This window comes from Bos javanicus, chromosome 26, assembly GCF_032452875.1.
Source record: "Bos javanicus breed banteng chromosome 26, ARS-OSU_banteng_1.0, whole genome shotgun sequence".
NCBI lineage: Eukaryota > Metazoa > Chordata > Mammalia > Artiodactyla > Bovidae > Bos > Bos javanicus.
In genome coordinates, this window is record NC_083893.1 from 51186942 (window position 1) to 51208791 (window position 21850).

At 54.1% G+C, this 21850-nt stretch overlaps 1 protein-coding gene across 1 annotated transcript in view; it reads left to right on the forward strand.

Annotated features, from left to right (window-relative positions):
* Positions 1-21850, forward strand: part of LOC133239591 (scavenger receptor cysteine-rich domain-containing protein SCART1-like) — a 65532-nt gene that overhangs the window by 42775 nt on the left and 907 nt on the right. The window contains exons 3-14 of the mRNA XM_061403926.1: positions 1111-3048; positions 6410-12959; positions 14765-15082; positions 15735-16031; positions 16860-17168; positions 17544-17849; positions 17987-18304; positions 18375-18689; positions 19790-20104; positions 20275-20343; positions 20426-20740; positions 21186-21221. Coding sequence (XP_061259910.1) covers positions 12893-12959; positions 14765-15082; positions 15735-16031; positions 16860-17168; positions 17544-17849; positions 17987-18304; positions 18375-18689; positions 19790-20104; positions 20275-20343; positions 20426-20740; positions 21186-21221 — 2665 coding nt within the window. The 5' untranslated portion in view covers positions 1111-3048; positions 6410-12892. The remainder of the gene's footprint in view (positions 1-1110; positions 3049-6409; positions 12960-14764; positions 15083-15734; positions 16032-16859; positions 17169-17543; positions 17850-17986; positions 18305-18374; positions 18690-19789; positions 20105-20274; positions 20344-20425; positions 20741-21185; positions 21222-21850) is intronic.

Sequence of the window (21850 nt, forward strand, 5' to 3'; positions counted from 1 at the left end):
TCCCCTGGAGCCACCTAAACTCCACACCCCCACCTTCTCAGAAAACAAGCCACAGGGTAGGGGCTGGACTTCCTGCCTCTGCACGGAGACCTTATCTGTACCCAGGACTTCCGAGGCCTCCTGCCCGCAAGTGGGGCTGGCTTCTCCCAACTGTGCTGAGCTCTGCACCCCACCCACACCCCAAGAACCCTCCCCGGCTTCCCTCCTGGGTCTCCACGTGCTTTCTCCACCAGCCTCAGTGTGGAAGCTCCCAGCCCAGGTCTCTCCCACCTCTGCCCTTGGTCATCAGATACTCCCTTCCATACCCCGCTAGTGCCAGCTGGGCAGGGGGGGCCTGTGACTGGCTGTGTCTGTAGGAGGAGGGAACCCAGTCCTGCACCCCGCTCTCTGCCCCTGCTCTACCCTTCTGCCCCATGCTGCCTAGCCAACTCACGTGGGAGACCCCCAATCACACGGGCCACTCACCCAAAGAGGGCCGCTGGGAGCTGCTTGCATTGCCTGGGATGGCTGTTTCTACTTGTTTGTGCCTGCTGCTAAGTCGCTTCAGTCGTGTCCGACTCTATGTGAGCCCATGGACTGTATGTAGGCCGCCAGGCCCCTCTGTCCATGGGCTTCTCCAGGTAGGAATACTGGAGTGAGTAACCATTCCCTTCTCCAGGGGATCTTCCTGACCCAGGGATCGAACCTCATCTCTTAGGTCCCCAGAATCAGCAGGAGGGTTCTTTACCACTAGGGCCACCGGGGAGGCCCATGTAAAATTTAGAATCGTTTTGCCAAGTTCAGCCCCTTCCTTTGTCTGCAAAGTTGATGTCTCTGCCTTTTAATATGCTGTCTAGGTTTGCCAAGGAGCAAGCGTCTTAATTTCATGGCTGCAATCACTGCAGTGATTTTGGAGCCCAAGAAAATAAAGTCTGTTGGTGTTTCCATTGTTTCCCCATCTATTTGCCATGAAGTTATGGGACCAGATGCCTTGATCTTAGTTTTTTGAATGTTGAGTTTTAAGGCAGCTTTTCATTCAGTAGAGTTATTCCTAAATAGCTAATACTTTCGTTGCTTTTATAAAGCATCACTATTTAAAATAATTACTTTTCTGTTTATTCTTACATGTAGAAAAACAAGTGACTTGTTTATTGACAAGTATCAACTGCAAATTGGCACTTGCTGAGAGCGTTTGCCAGCAACTGAAGAAAAACAAGAAGGCCGTTTGCCACCCGCCTCTGGGGAGATGGAGCCCTGTGCTGCTGCAGCTGCAGGACATCAACACCCGCTGAGGGGGGTTCCGGATGGAAAGTGGGGCGCTGTGTTCCAGGGAATCTGGTGGGATAGGTCTTTAGAGAGTTAGATATTTTCAGGAACTGATTTCATGATCCCAATCCTTCCATCTCTTTGTATCTAGAAAATCACTAATTCCTTAATGGTGACATCAACTCCTCGTGACTAGCAGAGAAACTTTTGTAAATAAGCACCTGATGGCCTCGAACTCCCCCCTTCACCAAGATCTCGTATACTGACTTCCCACCGCCTCTCTGGAGTGGTCTCGGCGCTGTCTAGGTGCTGTCCCCAGGCTGCAGTTCTCCTTTTGCCCCCAATAAAGCTAACTTGCGACTCTCACATTCTGCATCTTTTTTAGTCAACACAAGTTATCCAGTTATCTTGCTAACCTTCTTCTGAATTCTACTAACCTATCTATAGCTTTTGGGTTTTTATATCCCCAGGACCTTGTCTGTGAGAATGACAACTTTGCACTCATTTCCAACCCTTACAAGTTTTCTTCCCGAAACTCACCACACTGGTCAAGACCCCAGAGCAAAGTCAGACAGAGAAGTGGGAGTAGCCTGTTTCTGTCTCAGAAAGTAGGGCACTGGCTGCGAGCTGTGTTCTGCTGACAGTTTTCATCAGATTAAGAAAATTCCCTCCAACTTCTCATTTGCAAAGACTTACCTTATTTATGGGGCTCCCCTGGTGGCTCAGATGGTAAAGAATCTGCCTGCCAATGCAGGAGACCTGGGTTGGATCCCTGGGTTGGGAAGATCCCCTGGAGACAGAAATGGCAACCCACTCCAGTGTTCTTGCCTGGAGAATCCCATGGACGGAGGAGTCTGGTGGGCTAAAGTCCATGGGGTCGCAAAGAGTCGGACACAACCGAGTGGCTAACACACATGGATTTGCCGTGTATGCCTGTTGCAATCATTTTGGTTGCTTGAGATTTTATCTATTGTGAATAATGCAGTTATGGACATTCCCCTGTAAGACTTTCACACACACAGGTTTTAATTTCTCCTGGGTAACCATCTAGGAGTTAGATGGCAGGATCATGTGTTGGGGTGTGTATAACTCACTGTGAAATGCCCCACCTTCCCAGGGTGGTTGTGGACTGAGCTCCAGCTGCCCCACAGCTCCTCAGTCATCCTGCCAGGCCTGTAAGGTTGTTTTGCCCTTTTAATTTGCAATTCCCCAGGGAGTCACTGGACATCTATGTTTATTCTTTGGTGAAGTTCAAATAGTTTGCTGATTATATCATTGGGTGGTTTTCTTATCCTGGAGTATGAGAACTTACTGTCTTTTGAATAGAAGTCCTTTATTAGATGTGTAATTTTCAGATACTTCCTCCTTATCTGTAGTTTGTCTTTTTGTCCTATTTCAAAGAAAGCTTTTTAATTTTGATGTAGTCCATTTATCTATGGTTATTTTATATTTTATATTTTTGGGTCATATCTAAGAAATATTGGCATAATCTCAGGTCAGAAAGATTTTCTCCTATGTTTTCCTGATAATGTTAGATTTTTACATTGAAGTTTATAATATATTTTGTGTTAATTTTTGCATATGGTGTGAGGTCAAACATTCATTGGATCATAGAGAAAGCAAGGGAATTCCAGAAAAACATCTACTTCAGCTTCATTGACTACATTAAAGCTTTTGACTGTATGGATCAAAACTACCTGTGGAAAATTCTTAAAGAGATGTGACTACCAGACGACCTTACATGTCTCTTGAGGAGCCTGTATGCAGGTCAAGAAGCAACAGTTTGAGCTGGAAGTGGAACAAGTGAGTAGTTCACAATTGCGAAAGGAGTGTGACAAGGCTGTATATTGCCACCCTGTTTCTTTAACTGACATGCAGAGAGCATCATATAAAATGCTGGGCTGGATGAAGCACAGGTTGGAAATCAAGATTGCCAGGAGAAATATCAACAACCTCAGATATGCAGAAGGTATGACTCAAATGGCAGAAAGTGACAAGGAACTAAAGAGCCTCTTGAAGGTGAAAGAGGAGAGTGAAAAAGCTGGCTTAAAACTCAATGTTCAAAAACTAAGATCATGGCATCTGGTCCCAACACTTCATGGTAAATAGATGGGGAAAAATGGAAACAGTGACAGATTTTCTTTTTTTGGGCTCCCAAATCATTGCTGATGATGACTGCAGACATGAAATTAAAAGATGCTTGCTCCTTGGAAGGAGAGCTATGACAAATCTAGACATACTAAAAAACAGAGACGTCACTTTGCTGAGTAAAGTCCAAGCTATGGTTTTGCCAGTAGTTACAAGAGTTGGACCATAAAGCAGGCTGAGCTCCAAAGAATTGATCTTTCAAACCCTGGTGTTGAACAAGACTCTTGAGAGTCCCTTGGACTGCAAGGAGATCCAGCCAGTCAGTCCTCAAGGAGATCCACCCTGAACGTTCATTGGAAGGACTGAAGCTGAGACTGAAGCTGAAACTCCAGTACTTTGGCCCCGTGATGCGAAGAGCCAACTCATTGGAAAGAACCCTGATGCTGGGAAAGATTGAAGGCAGGAGCAGAAGGGGACGACAGAGGATGAGATGGTTGGATGGCATCGCTGACTCAATGGACATGAGTTTGAGTGAACTCTGGGAGATGGTGAAGGACAGGGAGGCCTGGTGTGCATGGGGCTGCAGAGTTGGACGGGCCTTAGTAACTGAACAACAGCAACTTTGGGCTGTAATCTGACGTTGCTTTATTCATGGAGCTGCTCACATTGTTCTGTATTTGGCCTCTGGGAGCTCTTTCAGTTTGCCCCCGTGTACCTTTGGCGTACTTCCTTCCTTCCTTCCTTTTTTTTTATTGTTGTTTTTGATCAATTCTTTATTAGCTTCAGGTGTACAGTGATTCCATACTTCCACAGATTACACTAAATTAAAAGATATTATGAGATAATGATTCCCTGTGCTATAAAGCTATGCTTGTTGCTCGTCTATTTTATAGCTACGTAGTATTTTGAATCTCTTAGTTCTGTACCCCCAATTTTCCCCCTCCCTTCCCTGTCTCCTTTGGTAACCACTGTTTTTCTTTTTCCCTTACATTTGTGAGTCTGTCTCTGGCTTGTATACACCTTTATGTGTATTATCTTTTGGGTTTCACATGTAAGTGGTTATCATGCAGTGTTCATCTTTCTCTGGCTTATTTCACTAAGCATAATGTCCTCTAGGTCTATCTGTGTGTGCATGCTCAGTTGACTGACTCTTTGCAACCCCGTGGACTGTAGCCCACCAGCCTCTGCTGTCCATGGGATTTTCCAGGCCAGAATACTAGAGCAGGTTGACATTTCCTTCTTCAGGGGACCTTCCCAACCCAGGGACTGAACCCACGTCTCCTGCATTGGCAGGTGGACTGTTTCCCACTGAGCCACCTGGGAAGCCTCGGTCTGTCCTCTGTAAATGGCGGGATTCATTCTTTTTAGTGGCTGCGTAACACGCCACCGTGTGCCTGAGCCGCACCTCCCTCCCCGTCACTGTGTCGATGGCACTGCATTGCCCCCATACCTGGGCTGTCGTATTAACATTGGACTGCATGTATCTCTTCAAATTAGCATTTTAATTTTTTCTGGATATATGCCCAGGAGTGGGGCTGCTGGACCCTATGGTGGTTCACTTTTTACTTTTCTGAGAAGCCTCTGTACTGTTTCCATAGAGGCTGCCCCAATTTACATTCCTATCAACAGTGTATGAGGGTTCCCTTTTCTCCACCTCTGCTCCAACATTTGTTACTTGTAGACTTTCTGATAGCCATTCTGACAGGTGGGAGGTGATAGCTCCCGGTTTTGACTTGCATTTCTGTGTCTATTGAGATGGTCGTGTGATTTGTATCTTTCCTTTTGTTAATGTGTGCCACGTTGATTGATTTGAGAACATTGAACCATTCTTGTGTCCCTGCAGAATAAATCCAACTTGGTCATGGTACATGATCCCTTTTACATGTTGTTGGATTCCATTGCCAATATTTTGTTGAACATTTTTGCATCTATGTTCATCAAGGATATTGACCTGTAATTGTATTTTTTTGTAGTGTCTGTGTCTATTTTTTTGTATCAGGGTAATGGTAGACTTGTAACATGAATTTGGGAGTGTCTCAGCCTCTAACATTTTTGGAATAATTTGAGAAGGATAGGTATTACTTCTTTTTTATATGTTTCATTGAATTCCCCTGTGAAGCCATCCAGTCCTGGACTTTTATTTTCTGGGTTCTTCTTAAAATCACAAATTCAATTTCACCACTAATGATCAGTCTCTTTAAATTATCTGTTTTCTGTGGGGTTTTTTTGGCCATGCAACCCAGATTGCGGGATCTTAGCTCCCTGACCAGGGATTGACCCCATGCCCCTGAAGTGGAAGTGTGGAGGCCTAACCACTGGACTGCAAGGGAAGTCCCAAATTTCGTTTTCTTGACTCTGTCTTGCAGGTTATATGTCTCTGGAAATCTGTCCCTTTCTTCTAGTTTGTCCACTTTATTGGCATGTAACTGTTTGTGGGGTTCTGTTCTGAGTTTTTGTGTCACTGTGCATGGTGGAGAATCCCAGGGACGGGGAGCCTGGTGGGCTGCCGTCTGTGGGGCCGCACAGAGTCGGACACGACTGAAGCGACTTAGCAGCAGCAGCAGCATGGTGGTTATTTCTCCTTTCATTTTTCATTTGTTTCTTCGGCTCCTCTCATTTTCCTTCTTGGTGAGTCTGGCTACAGGGCTGTCAGTTTTGTTTTTCTCAGAAGACAGCTGGTTCCACAGGCCTTTTCTCCTTTGTCACGCCTGTCTTCTTGATTGCTGTCCTTCTGGGGACTCTGGGGCTCGTTTGTTCTAATTCTTCCGGGGGGCAGGTTAGCTTCTTTGAGACTTTCCTTCTTTCCTGAGGAAAGCCTGTGCTGCTGCGTTACTAGAAGCGGTTCTCGGAACTGCCTTTGCTGCAGAGTTGAGCTTCTATTTTCATCTGTCTCTGGGTGTTTTCTGATTTCCTTTTTGGCTTCTTCGTTGACCCATTTTTGTTTGGTTTTTATTTTAGTAGCATGTTGTTTAGTCTCCACATGTTTTTTTTCTTCTTTTTCTTCCTGTAATTGATTTCTGGTTTCATACAGCTGCGATCAGAAAAAAGGCATGAATAACATGCATCTTTCTTACAGCTCTGGTTGTACAGGAGCCCTTCTGCCAGTTTCCATCCAGCTTCCAGTGGTAACTGCTGGAAGTTACGGAGATGTATTTTTGGTGTGTCCCTGGGAGCAGCTGAGCTCCCCCTCCTCTCACTCCACCATCTTGACCGATCCCCCGAGGTTTGTATAATTTTCTTATTAGTTGCTCTAGCTATTATACACATAAGTAACTTATCACCACTTACAGGGGAAGCACATACATTCAGATCAAATACTTAGGAAACTGTATTTTTAAATTGGGAGGGTGAAAGTGAAAGTCGCTCAGTGGTGTCCGACTCTTTGCGACCCCATGGACTGTCCATGGAATTCTCCAGGCCAGAATACTGGAGTGGGTAGCCTTTCCCTTCAGGGATCGAATCCAGGTCTCCCGAATTTCAGGAGGATTCTTTACCAGCTGAGCCACAAGGGAAGCCCAGGGAGGGTACACTGGGAGGGTAAGGGAACCTAAACGTAAGTAAAGATTCTGTGTTTCACTTGAAGTGGTAAAATGTCATGCTCTCTATATGGGCTTCTGTATACACTGAGTGCCACTTCAGATGTTACAACTTTTGCTTCAGTCATAAAATGTGATTAAAGAAACTCACAAAGTGAAAGTCTATTATGTTCATTTCTACTTTTACCTATTTCATTGTTCTTTGCTTCCAGAAAGGCCCATCTTACTACTATCATTTTCTGTCTGTTTGGAGGCTTTTATTTCGCCATTATTTAAGGGCAGTTCTGCAATCCTTTTAGGATTTTTTTTCTTTGTCCTTGGTTTTCAAATGTTTAATTATTATGGGTTTTCATGTGAATTTCTTTGAGTTTACTCTCCTTGAGGTTTACTCAGTGTTTTGAATCTGTAACTTTACATCTTCTATGAAATTTGGGAAGTTTTCAGCCATTATATCTTCAAATTCTTTTTCAGTCTGACATTCTTTTCTCTCCTCCCCAGATCTCCAATGATAGCAATGTTAGATCTTTAGTTATTGTCCCAGAGGTCTCTGAGGCTCTGTTAACTTTTTCCTATTTTTTCTGTTGTTTACACAGAGAAAACGCTATTTTTTTCTTCAGGTTCATGATGCCATCATTTGTCCTGTCCATTCTACTATTGAGTCACTAAAACAGTTAAAAAAAAATTCACTTATTGTATTTTCAGTTCTATAATTTCCATTTGGTTCTTTAAAAAACCTAAGAGCTTTACTGAGATACAACGCACACAGCACAAATGCATCCTTTAAAAGTGTGTCGTCCAGTGGTTTTCAGTGGATGCATTCCACAGTCAGCACTGGCTAACTTCAGAGTAATCCCATGATTGCCCCGGAGGAGGTCCTGTCCCCCTCAGCGGTCATTTTCCATCTCCTCCTTCTTCCAGCCCCTGGCAACCACCAACCCGTTTTCCGTGTTAGGGACCTGCCTGTTTGGACACTTCGTACAAATGAAGCCGTGCATGCAGGCTTTTGTGGCTGACGCCTTCACTCAGCACGATGCTTTCAAGGCTCACCGCACTGTGGTATTTGTCAGCACCTCGTGCCTTTTAGTGGCTGACGCATATTTCATGGGAATATCTTGTTCCATTAGAATAAGACCCAGTTTCCCCCACAGTCAGGCCCTCCCATCAGGAAGCTTCCATAAGCCTCCTATCCTTATCCCTCAGAGGGCAGACAGAATGAAAACCACAATCACAGAAAACTAATCAAACTGATCACATGGACCACAGCCTTGTCTGACTCAATGAAACTATGAGCCATGCCGTGTAGGGCCACCCAAGACAGGTCATGGTGGAGAGTTCTGACAAAACGTGGTCCACTGGAGAAGGCAATGGCAAACCACTTCAATATTCTTGCCTTGAGAACCCCATGAACAGTATGAAAGGCAAAAAGATAGGACATGACAGATGAACTCCCCAGGTTGGTAGGTGCCCAATATGCTGTTGGAGAAGAATGGAGAAATAACTCCAGAAAGAATGAAGGGATGGAGCCAAAGCAAAAACAACACCCAGTTGTGGATGTGACGGGTGATGGAAGCAAAGTTCGATGCTCTAAAGAACAATATTGCATAGGAACCTGGAATGTTAGGTCCATGAATCAAGGCAAATTGGAAGTGGTCAAACAGGAGATAGCAAGAGTGAACGTCGATGTTTTAGGAATCAGTGAGCTAAAATGGGCTGGAATGGACGAATTTAACTCAGATGACCATTTTATCTACTACTGTGGGTAAGAATTCTTTAGAAGAAATGGAATAGCTCTCATAGTCAACAAAAGAGTCTGGAATGCAGTATTTGGGTGCAATCTCAAAAACAACAGAATGATCTCTGTTCATTTCCAAGACAAGCCATTCAATATCACAGTAATCCAAATCTATGCCCCAACCAGTAATGCTGAAGAAGCTGAAGTTAAATGGTTCTATGAGGACCTTCTAGAACTAACACCCCCAAAAGATGTCCTTTTCATTATAGAGGACTGGAATGCAAAAGTAGGAAGTCAAGAGATGCCTGGAGTAATAGGCAAGTTTGGCCTTGGGGTGCAAAATGAAGCAGGGCAAAGGCTAACAAGAGTTTTGCCAGAGAACGCACTGGTCCTAGCAAACACCCTCTTCCAACAACACAAGAGAAGACTCTACACATGGACATCACCAGAGGGTCAATACCAAAATCAGATTGATTATATTCTTTGCAGCCAAAGATGGAGAAGCTCTATACAGTCAGCAAAAACAAGACCGGGAGCTGACTGTGGCTCAGATCATGAACTCCTTATTGCCAAAGTCAGACTTAAATTGAAGAAAGTGGGGAAAACCACTAGACCATTCAGGTATGACCTAAATCAAATCCCTTATGATTATATAGTGGAAGTGACAAACAGATTCAAGGGATTAGATCTGACAGACAGAGTGCCTGGTGAACTATGGATGGAGGTTCATGATATTGTACAGGAGGCAGTGATCAAGACCATCCTCAAGAAAAAGAAGGCCATTACAAATAACTGAGAAAAGAAGAGAAGCTAAAGGCAAAGGAGAAAAGGAAAGATACACTCATTTGAATGCAGAGTTCCAAAGAATAGCAAGGAGCTATAAGAAAGCCTTCCTCAGTGATCAATGCAAAGAGATAGAGGAAAACAATAGAATGGGAAAGACTAGAGATCTCTTCCAGAAAATTATAGATACCAAGGGAACACTTCATGCAAAGATGGACGCAATAAAGAACAGAAATGGTATGGACTTAACAGAAGCAGAAGATATTAAGAAGAGATGGCAAGAATACACGGAAGTATATAAAGATTTTCATGACCCAGATAACCAAGATAGTGTGATCACTCACCTAGAGCCAGATATCCTGGAATGTGAAGTCAAATGGGCCTTAGGAAGCCCACTCAAACAAAGCTAGTGGAGATGATGGAATTCCAGTTGAGCTATTTCAAATCCTAAAAGATGATGCTGTGAAAGTACTGCAGTTAATATTCCAGCAAATCTGGAAAACTCAGCAGTGGCCACAGGACTGGAAAAGGTCAGTGTTCATTCCAATCCCAAAGAAAGGCAATGACAAAGAATGTTCAAACTACAACACAACTGTACTCATCTCACACGCTAGAAAAGTAATGCTCAGAATTCTCCAAGCCAGGCTTCAGCAGTACATAAACCGTAAACTTCCAGATATTCAAGCTGGTTTTAGAAAAGGCAGAGGAACCAGGGATCAAATTGCCAACATCCATTGAATCATAGAAAATGCAAGAGAGTTCCAGGAAAACATCTACTTCTGCTTTATTGACTATGCCAAAGCTTTTGACTGTGTGGATCACAACTGTGGAAAATTCTTCAAGAGATGGGAATACCAGACCACCTTACCTGCCTCCTGAGAAATTTGTATGCAGGACAAGAAGCAACAGTTAGAACTGGACATGGAACCACAGACTTGTTCCAAATCAGGAAAGGAGTGTATCAAGGCTGTATATTGTCACCCTGCTTATTTAACTTATATGCAGAGTACATGATGGGAAATGCCAGGCTGGATGAAGCACAAGGTGGAATCAATATTGCCGGGATAAATATCAATTACCTTAGACATGCAGATGACACCACCCTTATGGCTGAAAATGAAAAAGAACTAAAGAGCCTCTTGATGAAAGTGAAAGAGGAGAGTTTAAAAGCTGGCTTAAAACTCAACCTTCAAAAAGCTAAGATCATGGCATCTGGTCCCATCACTTATGGAAGATAGATGGAGACACAATGGAAACTGTGAGAGACTTAATTTTCTTGGGCTCCAAAATCACTGCAGATGGTGACTGTAGCCATGAAATTAAAAGACGCTTGCTCCTTGGAAGAAAAGATATGACAAAATTAGCGTATTAAAAAGCAGAAACATTACTTTGCTGATAAAGGTCCATCTAGTCAAAGCTATGGTTTTTACAGTAGTCATGTTTGGATGTGAGAATTGTACCATAAAGAAAGCTGAGCTGAAGAATTGATGCTTTTGAACTGTGGTATGGGAGAAGACTTTTGAGAGTCCCTTGGACTGCAAGGAGATAAAGGAAATCAGTCTTTGGAAGCACTGATACTGAAGCTGAAACTCTAATCCTTGCTCACCTGATGTGAAGAGCTGACTCATTGGTTAAGACCCTGCTGCTGGGCAAGATTGAAGGCAGGTGGAGAAGGGGACGACAGAGGATGAGAGGGTTGGATGGCATCACTGACTCGATGGACTTGAGTTTGAGCAAGCTCTGGGAGTTGGTGATGGACAGGGAAGCCTGGCGTGCTGCAGTCCATGGGGTCACAAAGTGTCGGACATGAGTGAGCAACTGAACTGAGCTGAATGTTTCGTGGTGTAGACATGTGGCAGTTTATCTGCTCGTTGACTGGAGTGCGTTAGGTTGTTTCTATTTTTTCTATTGTGAATAATGCTACTATGAACATTTATGCACAGTCTTTAATGTGAACATATCTTTGAAATATTCCAGGATAGCTGATTTGCAGTTTTATATGAGTTTCAGGTGTATCTGTTAGTCACTCAATGATGTCTGACTCTTTGTGACCCCACAGACTGTAGCCTGCCAGGCTCCTCTGTCATGGAATTCTCCAGGCAAGAGTACTGGCGTGGGTAGCCATTTCCTTGTCCAGGGGATATTCCCAACCCAGGGATCGAACCCAGGTCTCCTGCATTGCAGGCAGATTCTTTATCTTCTGAGCCTTCAGTTGTACAGCAGAGTTTCAGTATTTTTACAGATTATACTCTATTTAAATGATTACTACTTTGTAAAGTAATGTCTGTAATTCCCCGATTTGCACCATATAGCCTGCTGCCTATCTTGGACATAACTTCACTTCTCTTTGATTCACAGGATTTCTGGGTCATAGGGAAGACTGTGTGCTGTGCTTGGCTGCTCAGTCACGTCCAACTCCTTGCGACCCCACGGACTGCAGCCCACCAGGCTCCTCTGTCCATGGGGTTCTCCAGGCAACAATACTGGAGTGGGTTATCATGCCCTCCTCCAGGTGATCTTCCCAACCCAGGGATCGTACCCAGGTCTCCCACGTTGCCGGCAGACTCTTTACCGTCTGAGCCACTGAGAAGCCCCAGGGAACCTCCGTGTTAACATTCGGAAGAACTGCCAGGTGGTTGCCCAAAGTGGTTGCAGCATTTGACCATTCTGACTGCAAAGTGTGAGTGTTCCAGTTTCATTTTTGTAACTTCTATTTCTTTGCTGGAGTTTTTTTTCATTTATTTAAAAAGAATTTGCAATTTATAATAGAAGCATCTTTATGGTGACTGAAAGTCCTCATCAGATAATTTTGACGCGGATTGGCAGCTGATTGTCTTTTACCATCAGCTGTGGTTCCCCTGGTTCTTCTCATGGCGAGTGGTTTTCAGTTGTACCCCAGGCACGCTGGTTGTGATGTCAGACACTCTGCTTCTGTTTAAGTCTTCTATTTCAGCAGGCGGCCGCTCTGTTTAGACTCAATGTGTGGGTTCCAGACTTCTTTTGTGGCCTCAGTTCCAGTGACAGTGTAGGTCTCAGAGCCCTTGCAAAGCCGTCATGCCCTGTTTTGTTCTTCTGTGCTTTGGGGCTCCTACTGTGTCCCTGCTAGTCCCCATGACATCGGGGTCACTGTCTCACCACCCACGATGGGGAGCTGAAGCCTGGGTGGAGGGCAGGGCTTGGCTGCTGCTCTGGCTGTGAGCCCATTGGACCACCTGCCTGTCTGTGGGGTCTGAGTGCAGCTGCCCTGTCAGCGCTATCAGCAGATGAGGAAACCCAAGGGCCGGGCCCCCCGCTCGGTCTGGTGAAGCTCAGGGCCGCCAGGCCATTGGCTGTTCTGCCCACAGATGGAGAGACGGAGCCACTGATATGCTCTGGAAAGGCCCGCACGGTGGCATTGGTCCTGAGGGGCCGCTGACGGCTCTGCTTCTGTGTGTTGCCCTGGATTGAGATCCCCGCCTTTGCGCAGGCTGAGCCGCGGGAGCTGACTGAGGCTCGCAGCTGGGGGGCCATGAGGGTGGCTCTCTGGGCCTTGGGACTCGGCGTCCTCCTCCTCAGGGCCAGGGCCGCCCCCACTGGTAAGAGTTTCCTTCCTCCGTCCATGGAACCTTCTGTAGGCTTTGCTCCATGGATGCTGAGGCCCTGGGGTGTGAGGGTCCCCTGTTGTGATCAGCTGTCTGCTGGGGTCTTGCTCAGCCCCAGTGGGGGCACATCCTAGGGCAGAAGACACGTGGGCTCCAAAGTGCAGACACCCAGAGACTCTGGTCCCTGCGCGGACTGAGCAGGTTCCACTTGGGGTAAGCCCAGAGCCCCCCGCCCTGCCACTCGGAGTCCAGGCTGCAAGGCTGGCCAGAGTCCAGACGGAGTGAGGGGCATGGCTGGTGTCTGGCCCCAGTGACCCAGACAGACAGGGGACGCTGATGGGTTCTGCAAGGAGCTGCCCAGTCTCCTTCCCTCGGGGCAGGCGGTGGTGGGTGGGTGTAGGGAAGCTGGGGGCTCCCGGCCATGATGGTAAGCATGGTCTGGTGCTGGGCCATGGAGGAGAGCCAGCCCCGGAGAGATGCCACATCAGGGTGGGGGTGGGGTGGGGGCTGCTGTGTCCAGAAGCCAAGAGGCTAAGTCACGGCAGGAGCTGTGGGCAGGTGTCCTGCGGGAGACAGCACAGAGAGGCTGGGGTGAGAGTGTGCTGTGCGGTCTGCGTGTGGGCACCGCGGAGAGTGAATGCAGAGTACAGGCAGGGATGCATGTGAGAGAAGGCTGGGCAGCTGTGTGCAGACGTGTGTGAGTGTGTCTTGGGGCTGGGGAGGGGATGAGGGTGGCCCTGTGCGGTGCCCTGGGGGCTGATGGGAGGAAAGGTCACTGGGCAGGTTGATCCAGGGTCCAGCAGGAGGTGACAGAAAGCTGGACAGAGGGGCATGCTGGGTGGGCTGGGATCTGGGTGGTGATGCTGGAGCGCATGAAGCAGGGAGCTGGGCTCTGAAGCGCAGTGAGGTCGGCTTGCGGGAGGGGCGCTGGTTGGTGTTAAAAAGGCACACGCTGTGCCCGCGAATGTCCAGAGGAGAAGGGGTGGGCGTGAGGGGCTTTGGGGATGGGTGGGCGCGGTGGATGAGGCCTGGCGGGTGGTGGGAGTGCTGTGCTTTCTTCTATACTGAGGGCTGGGGGGGTCTCCCTCTCTCTGCTCCCCGGTGAGTCCTGGACTCTCTCCTGCCCCATGAGTACCCTAACGAGACCCCCCAGGCCCTGGAGATGGTCTGGCCCAAGCTGGGCATACTCCCTGTGGAGGCTATCTCACCCCCCTGCTTCAGCCCAGGGCTCGGTGGGAGGATCGACGGTCCAGGGGCTGAGACAAGGGGCTTCCGGGGCTGTGGTGCGGTGGGGAGGACAGACGGTCCAGGGCCCGAGACGAGGGGGCTGTGCAGGAAAGACTGGGGTGAGGGGCCTAGTGAAGGACGCAGCCCTGCTCCCAGTGGGACTGGAAGGTCAGGGGGCGGCTGAGCCTCTCAGAGACCCAGGAAGCAGCCCCCAGGAAAGTGAGCTGGGGGACAGGTGGTGGGCAGTCGGGGGTGGGGCAGGGGTGAGCAGGAAGATGGGGGGCTGCAGGGCTGCTAGGAAATGACCTTCGGCTGGAGGCTGGGGTGGGTGGTGGGAGGAGCCCCCCGCTTCAGGTAGAGGACAGGGGACTTCCATGCCTCAGGCCTGCGGTCACCCAGGACGTGGGGGCTCCGGCGGGCCAAGGACGGTACTCAGGGCCCCTGCCCCACCACCCGTCTGGACTGCTCTGCGGGGTGCGGGACTTGGCTTTGCACAGAGGCCTCGGCGCTGGGCCTCGGCAGGGGCCCCAGGCGCCGTGTCGCCGGCCCTCACTGGCCCGTTCCATCTGCAGGTGGACCCAACAGCCTGAGGTTGGCCTACCGGCCCAGTCCATGCGACGGGGTGGTGCTGGTCCGGCATGAAGGGACGTGGGGACACGTGTGCAACCGGGAGTGGACACTGAAGGAGGCGTCCGTGGTCTGCAGGCAGCTGGGCTGTGGCGGGGCCGTGGGTGCCCCCAAGTACGTCCCGCTGCCCGGAGAGACGGTGCAGCCCTGGCTCCACAACGTGTCCTGCAGGGGAGACGAGGCCTCCCTCTGGGGGTGCAGCCTGGGGGCCTGGACGAAGAGCGAGTGCCCCTATGAGTGGGTGGTGGTGGCTCTGTGTTCCAGTAAGTCATGGGTCGGGGTGTGCGGGGAGGAGGGGGCCCCAGAGCCACCTGAGACGGGCCGGCTCTCAGCTCTCCCTTCCTCCTGTGTCAGCAGTCCCAGTGTTTTGCTTAACAGATCCCTTCTTAGAAGGCAGCGGTAGTGCACTGGGTGCTGGGGATGCAGCCGTGAGTCAACTATGAAATTGGCTGCACAAAGCCTGCTGTCCAGGGAGGGACCGAGAGGGAATGCGCAGGCAGGTAGAAGAGCAGTGAGGGGTGGACACGCAGGCAGGGGTGGGGCGACACTCGAGGGGCCCCACGGACTGTGCAGACGTCTTGTCACCGTCGCCAGCTCACATGTTCTCCCTGGAGGTCTGTCTGGAGCGCCCAGGGCTGTGTCCGGCACTTCACGTCCTGTCTGAGCTGACCCACTGGGCGGTTTGTGGGGCCCAGAGCAAAGCAAGAACGCAGGCGTCTGTGCTGAAAAATCAGCGAGGGTGTCCAGAGATCGTTGAGTCAGGAGGGCCTCTGAGCGGCCCGGCGCTGACCCCTCAGTGAGGCCCAGGGCTGGTCTGGCCCCGGCAGGGCCCTGCTGGGGACGGCTGTCGCCGAGGCCCGAGGCCGCGCGGTCGGCAGAGCCTGTATTGTGTGCCACGCCCTGTGTGCTTCGCAGACGGCACTTTCCGGGAGGTGCGGCTGGTGAAGGGCCGGAGCCCCTGTGCAGGGCTCCCTGAGATCAGGAATGTGAACGGGGTGGACCGCCTCTGTGGCCTGCACCGGGAGGAGGCCACAGTGTTCTGCCGGGAGCTGGGGTGCGGCCCTGCCCTGCAGGCCCCCCGCCAAGACGGCAGTGTCGCCAGGAAGTACATGACCTGTGGGGGCGACGAGCTGACCATCCGGAACTGCAGACTGAACAACAAGTTCCGCAGCGGCTGCGACTTCCAGCGAGATGCCCAGGTGGTCTGCTCAGGTGAGGTGGACCCTCCACCCTGACGTGGGGTGGGGTGGGGACAGCAGGGAGCTGGCCGTGGGCTGGCCGTCCCTCCATGCTCCGAGTGGGCTGCAGCAGAGTGTGCCCCTGAAGTGCCTCCCGCTGGCCCAGTCCTGCCTGAGGCCTGGGGTGCCATCGTTAGGGGGCGGCCCCTGTGCAGCCCACCTGTTGTGAGGGAGGCAAGAGCAGGCCGGGGAAGGTGAGCGAAGGCAAACAGGAAAGTGTCCTTGAGAACGGACTCTGTAGATCCTCCTCGCTTTGGACAGAGACCGAGAGGTGAGGGCACAGCATGGAGCCTGGGGCACGCACAGCCAGTGCCTCGGGAGCCGCTGCAGGAGTGCAGGGCGGCCCAGGAGAGGCGTGGGCGGGGAGCCGAGGGCTGCTCCAGTCCCAGCCGGGTGCCGCGTCTGTGCTGTGCTGGCTGTGACCGCTGTGGGTCTCACACAAGTCAGGGTCGGTAGTGGGAGTAATCTGGTCTCTTGGATCCTGGTACATTCTGGGTGGAAATGAGGTAAAGTGTCCACTTTCCTTGGTGCCCTCGGGGGCATGCCCTCAGGGGACCTCGACCTAGCCTCTGAGACAGGAGGGTCTTGGTGCCACCACCCCGGGCAGGCAGAGGATGTGCGGCGTCTGTTCTGATGGGGCAGAGTGGCCTGTGACCATCGGTTCTCCCATTGCTCAGCAGGCCCCTGCTGCTGGTGGATGATCGCCTCTGGCAGGATGCTCAGGGTCCATGGTTGGGGGCGGGGCTCAGGGCTGAGTTCTGAACTGAGACCCCGTCACTGTGGGAACCGTCTCCTTCTCCAGAACACACAGAGGCCCGGCTGGTGGGTGGCGAGCACTCCTGTGCTGGGCGCCTGGAGGTGAGGCGTGGCCTGACCTGGGGCACCGTCTGTGACGCTGACCTGGACCTGGCCACTGCCCACGTGGTGTGCCGGGAGCTGCAGTGCGGCGCGGCCGTGTCCACACCCCAGGGCGCCCACTTCGGCCAGGGCCCGGGGCTCGTGTGGGCCGAGGCCTTCCGCTGTGCGGGCAACGAGTCCCTGCTCTTCCACTGCCCTCGGGAGCCGGGGCACCGGTGTGGGCACGGCCAGGATGCGGGGCTCAGGTGCTCAGGTGAGGCCACGGGGGCGGGTGGTCCGAGGCTGGGCCCTGCCCCCTCCCTGCCAGGCCCCTCTGTGCCGCGCCCACCCTCTCGGGGTGCGCCTGGCCCAGCTCCAAGGGGCCTCCGCCAGGAGGTGAGGCCTTCCCCTTGAGGAAGTGCTGCTTCGGGGGGCTGCTGGCAGGAAGGAGAGGGAGCAGGCTTTGGGGACAGAGGGATGTGACCCCAAGGCCGGCACAGAGCCCTGCACACATGTGTGTGCTGGCGCTGCCGCGGAGGCGGGTGGGGAGCTGGCAGAGAAGGGGCCCCGGGAGCCGCACCCTGGGTGTGAAGGGAAGAAACAGCAGGGCCCGCGGGGGCAGCGACGCCGACACCCCCTCCCCCTGCAGAGTTCCGGCTGGTCAACGGCAGCAGCGCCTGTGAGGGGCGCGTGGAGCTCCAGGTCCAGGGGGCCTGGGCGCCCCTCTGCGCGGCCCACTGGGACTTGGCAGACGCCACGGTCCTCTGCCACCAGCTGGACTGTGGGAACGCGGTGGCCACACCCCCGGGGGGTCACTTTGGGGGCGGGGCCTCCGCGCCCTGGCCGGACGAGGTGCACTGCGTGGGGACGGAGCCCTACCTGTGGAGCTGCGCCGTGAGCACCCTGGGGGCGCCCGCCTGTGGCCCCGGCGACGCAGCCGCCGCCGTCTGCTCAGGTGGGTCAGCACGAGCGCGGCCGGAGGGGAGGCCGGGAGCGCACAGGGCTGCGCCGGGAGGCGGCGTCCTCGGCCGGGACGGGCCGGGTCCCACCCGCCGGCCCGCCGCCCTGCAGTGTCCCGCACCCCGCCCCCAGGTCTCCCCGACGCCCTGCGGCTGAGGGACGGACAGAGCCGCTGCGATGGCCGCGTGGAGGTGTCCCTGGACGGGGTGTGGGGCCGCGTCCTGGACGAGGCCTGGGACCTGCGCGGCGCGGCCGTCGTGTGCAGGCAGCTGGGCTGCGGAGCGGCGGAGCGAGCGTACGAGGCGGCGGCGCCCGCGCGCGGGGCGGTGCCCCTGGGGCTGAGCCGCGTGCGCTGTGCGGGCACCGAGCCCCGCCTGACGCGGTGCAACGTGTCGGCGGCCGCGCTGGTGTCCGCGGGGGCGTCGCGGGACGCGGGCGTCGTGTGCTCGGGTGAGTGCGGGCCCAGCCCCCAGGACCCCCTCCCGGGCCCCGCGCCCTGACTCGGCCTCTCCCTCGGCAGGGAGCCTCCAGGTGCGCCTGGCCGCGGGGCCGGGCCGCTGTGCGGGGCGCGTGGAGCTGCTCCACGCGGGCGAGTGGGGCACCGTGTGTGACGACGGCTGGGACCTGCGGGACGCCCAGGTGGTGTGCCGGCAGCTGGGCTGCGGGCACGCGCTCGGCGCCCCGGGGGCCGCGCACTTCGGGGCCGGGGCCGGGCGCATCTGGATGGACGAGCTGGCCTGTGAGGGCCACGAGGCCGCGCTGTGGCGGTGCCCGTCGAGGGGCTGGGGCCGACACGACTGCGGCCACAAGGAGGACGCCGGTGCCCTCTGCTCAGGTGGGTGCTGAGACCCGAGTGCCGTCCCAGGGCCGCTCCTTGGCACTCATCTGGTGGGGGTGGGGGCTCTGCTCGTTCGTCCTGCTTCCGGGGAGAGGGTGTCTAGGCGCTGTCCACTTCACACTTCGCTCGTGGCCGTTCTGGTCTTTCTGTCCTTGGAGGCAGGTTTAACTTCCACTGTGTTTTCAGCTTGCAGCTCTTCCTTCCTCTGTGCTCGGGGCTCCTCAGGCAGCTGCTGGTTCTCGCTGGCGGACAGGCCTCTGCAGGGGGCTGGCTGTTGGCAGGGGTGGGGACTCTGCTGTCCCGATTCCGCCTGGCAGCAGCGGGGTTCCCAGGGGAGATCAGAGGCAGGCAGGCGCTCATGAGGCCCAGGCGTGGAGCGGGCACCGCTCACCCTCACCCCGTGCGTTTGGCTGGCGGAAGGTCAGAGGTCAGCCCAGACCCAGGGCTGGGGGTACACTCGGTGAGGGGCGGGGCCGGGCGGGGGTCTGAGTGGCCGCTTTTATTCTGTCACAGGTGTAGTTCCTGCCATTTATTTTCTAAGCTTAGTTTACTTCGTTACGATCCCGTCAGATGCAATTCATGCCTCAATGCCTCGGTTTATCCCCATGTGTGTATTTTGATGTATTGCGGGCCCTTTTGCCTTACTTTCAGAGGGCTGTGTCCTACTCCACTATGTGGTCATATTGTAGTCGGCTTAACACACCCCTTGTTCCTGGGCTTTCGCCGCCCCAGGGTGACAAGACACTACTTGGGCGCTGACCAGCCAGGGCCAGTGACACACTCGGAGATCGGGCTAGTTCCTTTTTTGTTGTTGAATTTTTACAGTTGTTTAAAAGGGTTATTCTGTATGTGAGTGATTTCCAGGGACAGGTTTCTACAGTCAGTGGAGTTACTAGGGATTGCAGTGTTAGAGCTGGGGCTTAAATTGGCTCCCTGTGGGCAGCTGCTCCCGTCTTTGGGTGGGGGTGGATGGGGATGTGGGGTGGATGTGAGCTGGATGTCAGATGCCCTAGCTTGGCATGGGTCTTGGTGCTGGGAGCCCCTGGTTTTGGCCTCCTCCTTCAGAGACTGTCTGACCCGAGTGGCTTGTCTTCCAGAGTCAGTGGCCCTGAGGCTGCGAGGTGGCGCCGGGCCCTGTGCTGGGTGGTTGGACGTGTTCCACAACGGAACGTGGGGGGCCGTGTGCAGTAACGCCCTGAAGGACGCCTCCTTGTCCATCATCTGCCAGCAGCTGGGCTGTGGGGAGCGGGGCTGGCTGGAGAACAGGCCGGGGCACACTAGCCTGGGCACCTCCTGGGTGGACAACATCCAGTGCCGCCGGCTGCGGAGCTCCACGCTGTGGCAGTGCCCCTCAGCCCCCTGGCACCCGCACTCTTGCACCCGTGGAGAGGAGGTCTGGATCACCTGTGCAGGTGGGCAGACTCTGGGGGCCCTCGAGGCAGCTTCAGTGTCCTGACAGGTCATCCACAGAGGCTGCCATTCACCCATGTCTGGGGGTGGTGGGCTCACTGGGCTCCACAGGTTCCCTTCTGAGGCTTCTCTGAGCATTTACACCTGGTGAACCGCTATTTAAATCCAACAGGATCGTCAGGGACAGCGACGCAGGATTCCGGGGAGGCCCTCAATTGCTCCTCAATGGGCAGCTGCCCAGGTACCCCTCTCCCCCCGCAACCGGCTCCCCATCCTCTCCCATCCGGGTCCTGCCCCCCGGTGACCACAGGCCCCTCTTGCAGAGGAGGGCGAGCTGCGCGTGCGCGGGGGTGAGGACCGCTGCTCGGGCCGTGTGGAGCTCTGGCACGCTGGCTCCTGGGGCACCGTGTGTGATGACTCCTGGGACCTGGCGGACGCCGAGGTCGTGTGCCGGCAGCTGGGGTGCGGCCGGGCTGTGGACGCCGTGGCGGGGGCTGCCTTTGGACCAGGCTCGGGGCCCGTGTGGCTGGATGAGGTGGGGTGCCGGGGCAGCGAGGCCTCCCTGTGGGGCTGCCCGGCGGAGCCGTGGGGCCGCGGAGACTGTGGGCATAAGGAGGACGCGGGTGTGCGCTGTGCAGGTGAGTGGTCCAGGGGGGTCTGGCTGCCCCTCCAGGGGTGAGTGATCCGGGGGCGCTCTGTCTCCTCCTCCATGGGGTGAGTGGTCCAAGGGGGCTCCGTCTGCCCCTCCATGGGGTGAGTGATCCGGGGGGCTCTGTCTCCTCCTCCATGGGGTGAGTGGTCCAAGGGGGCTCCGTCTGCCCCTCCATGGGGTGAGTGGGTAGGTGAGGCCTTCCTAGGGCCTTGGGATGGAACGCCTGGTGGGTTCTTTTGGAGGCCCTCTCAGCCCTGCAGCCCTGCTGCAGAATCCAGCCCTGAGGCTGCTCCATGCTGGTCCCTTGGATGCTGGGGCGGAGGCCGTCTCCATGAGCTCTGTTTCAGCCTGAGGGGGCTGGGGTGCTGCTCCGGGGTGATGGCTGGCCATAGCCCAGGCTCCTACTTGGATCCCACCCACTTCTCCTGCAGGTGACACAGGGGCCGTCACCCCACGTTCAGCATCAGGTAGGTGAGCACTTCCTCAGGCTTCAGCTCTGGCCCTCCTGCCTCAACCCAACTGGAGGGCCCCTCCGTGGGGCCCCGGCCCACCCAGACGTGCCCTGCCCCACCCGAGGGGCTCTGCATGGGGGCCCTGCCCCACCCTGAGGGGCCCTGTAGGGACTGTGCCCCACCCAAGGGGCTCTGCATGGGGGCTCTGCCCCACCCTGAGGGGCCTTCTAGGGGCTCTGCCTCAGAGGTGCTGTGGACTCTCCCGCATCCACCTGGCTGGTGGGGGGAGGTCAGGACCCCAGGACTGCTGTGCTGGAGACGCTCGTCTCTGCAGGTGCCCTGGGCCAGGCGGGCAGAGAGCCCAGGGAGGGTGGGCCAGCCCGGGCCCTGCTGGGCCACCTGCCGGGACTCTCCTCTGGGCCTTTCTCTTGCCACCTGCGAGGTTTGGTTCTGGTACACTGTGTCCTCTTAGACACGGAGTCTAACGCGGTCAGGACGCTAAGAGCTGCTCTCCTGGCCCCTCCCTCCTGGGCTCCCTCCTGGATTTAGCGCTGTGACCACAGGGCCCACCTCTCCTCTGGGTGCCCCCCGCCAGGGGCTCCGGTGGTCCAGGCCAAGGGTCACAATGCCCCAGGAGGAGCAGG